The 1,060-nt window shown below is 64.2% G+C and overlaps 1 protein-coding gene across 1 annotated transcript; it reads left to right on the top strand.

Annotated features, from left to right (window-relative positions):
* Positions 1-275: 275 nt before the first annotated feature.
* Positions 276-1,011, top strand: ARTN (artemin). The gene has a single exon (XM_029959770.1). The coding sequence runs from the start codon at positions 276-278 to the stop codon at positions 756-758; it is 483 nt and encodes a 160-aa protein (XP_029815630.1). The 3' UTR covers positions 759-1,011.
* Positions 1,012-1,060: the final 49 nt, after the last annotated feature.

Raw genomic sequence — 1,060 nt, 5'->3', positions numbered from 1 at the left:
GCACAGTAGCCCTGCACATGGGGCATGGCCAGGTTGGGAGCTGCTGTGGGGATCCCCAGCCTTSTGGGGCTGGGGCTGCACTTCGGGGTGGGCTGAAGGGGGCTCTGTGCTGTGTGCTGGGGATGGCGGCATAGCCCTAGAGATGAGAAAATCCTTGGCTGGGCACCGACTCACCCCATTGCCTCTTGGGCACCCAGCCAGTGTCATGGTGGGTGGTCAGGAGGGGTCCGTAGGTCACAGCGGGGGCAGGCAGGCTCAGCAGGCCCAGGAGGGCGATGGGTGTGGGATGGGTACTGATGGTGCTGTCTCCTCCGTGTACAGGGGAAAATGCGACGACGGGTGGTCCAGGCGCCGCAGAGTTGGCGGAGGACCTGCTGCTGCGCGCTGAGCGCTCACCGCCGGGCGCTGGCAAAGCCAAGAAGAGGGCACGGACACCCTCACGGGGCACCCGCGGGCGCAACTGCCACATCCGCAACCTGATGGTGAAGGTGCGCGACCTGGGCCTGGGCTTCAACTCGGACGAGATCGTGCTCTTCAAGTACTGCAGTGGGTCCTGCCACCGGGCACGCAGCAACTATGACCTGACACTGGGCAGCCTGCTGCGGCAGCAGCTCATCACCCCGGGGCCACAGGAGCGGATCCTCAGCCACCCCTGCTGCCGACCCACCCGCTATGAGGCTGTCTCCTTCATGGATGTGGAGAACACATGGCAGACAGTGGAGAAGCTCTCAGCAGCCGAGTGCAGCTGTATTGGCTGAGGAGGGGGCCACTGGCTTGGCCTCAGCTCGACACATGCTGGCAGACTCCGGCTTGCCACATGCAGTGGCACCGGTGCTCAGAGGAAGGGTCTGGCAGAGGCTGGTGCCTCCATTTTTATGTGGCTACAAAGAACCGAGGTGAGATGGAGCCATGACTGGGGTGTGGGCAGCCAAGCCCCCTCCTGTTCAGTGCCAAGCAGCTGGTGCCGACGGCTACATGGGGTCCTGCCTGGATGCACTGTGGCTCAGCCCTGAGAGAGGGGCTGAGGGGAGTATGGACCATCCCCACCACTCACTGGCTG

This window comes from Manacus vitellinus, unplaced genomic scaffold (genome assembly GCF_001715985.3).
Source record: "Manacus vitellinus isolate BGI_N305 unplaced genomic scaffold, ASM171598v3 scaffold_21_pilon, whole genome shotgun sequence".
In the NCBI taxonomy this organism is placed as follows: Eukaryota; Metazoa; Chordata; class Aves; order Passeriformes; family Pipridae; genus Manacus; species Manacus vitellinus.
Note: the sequence above shows the minus strand (reverse complement) of the source record. Positions and strands in the feature narration are given on the sequence as shown.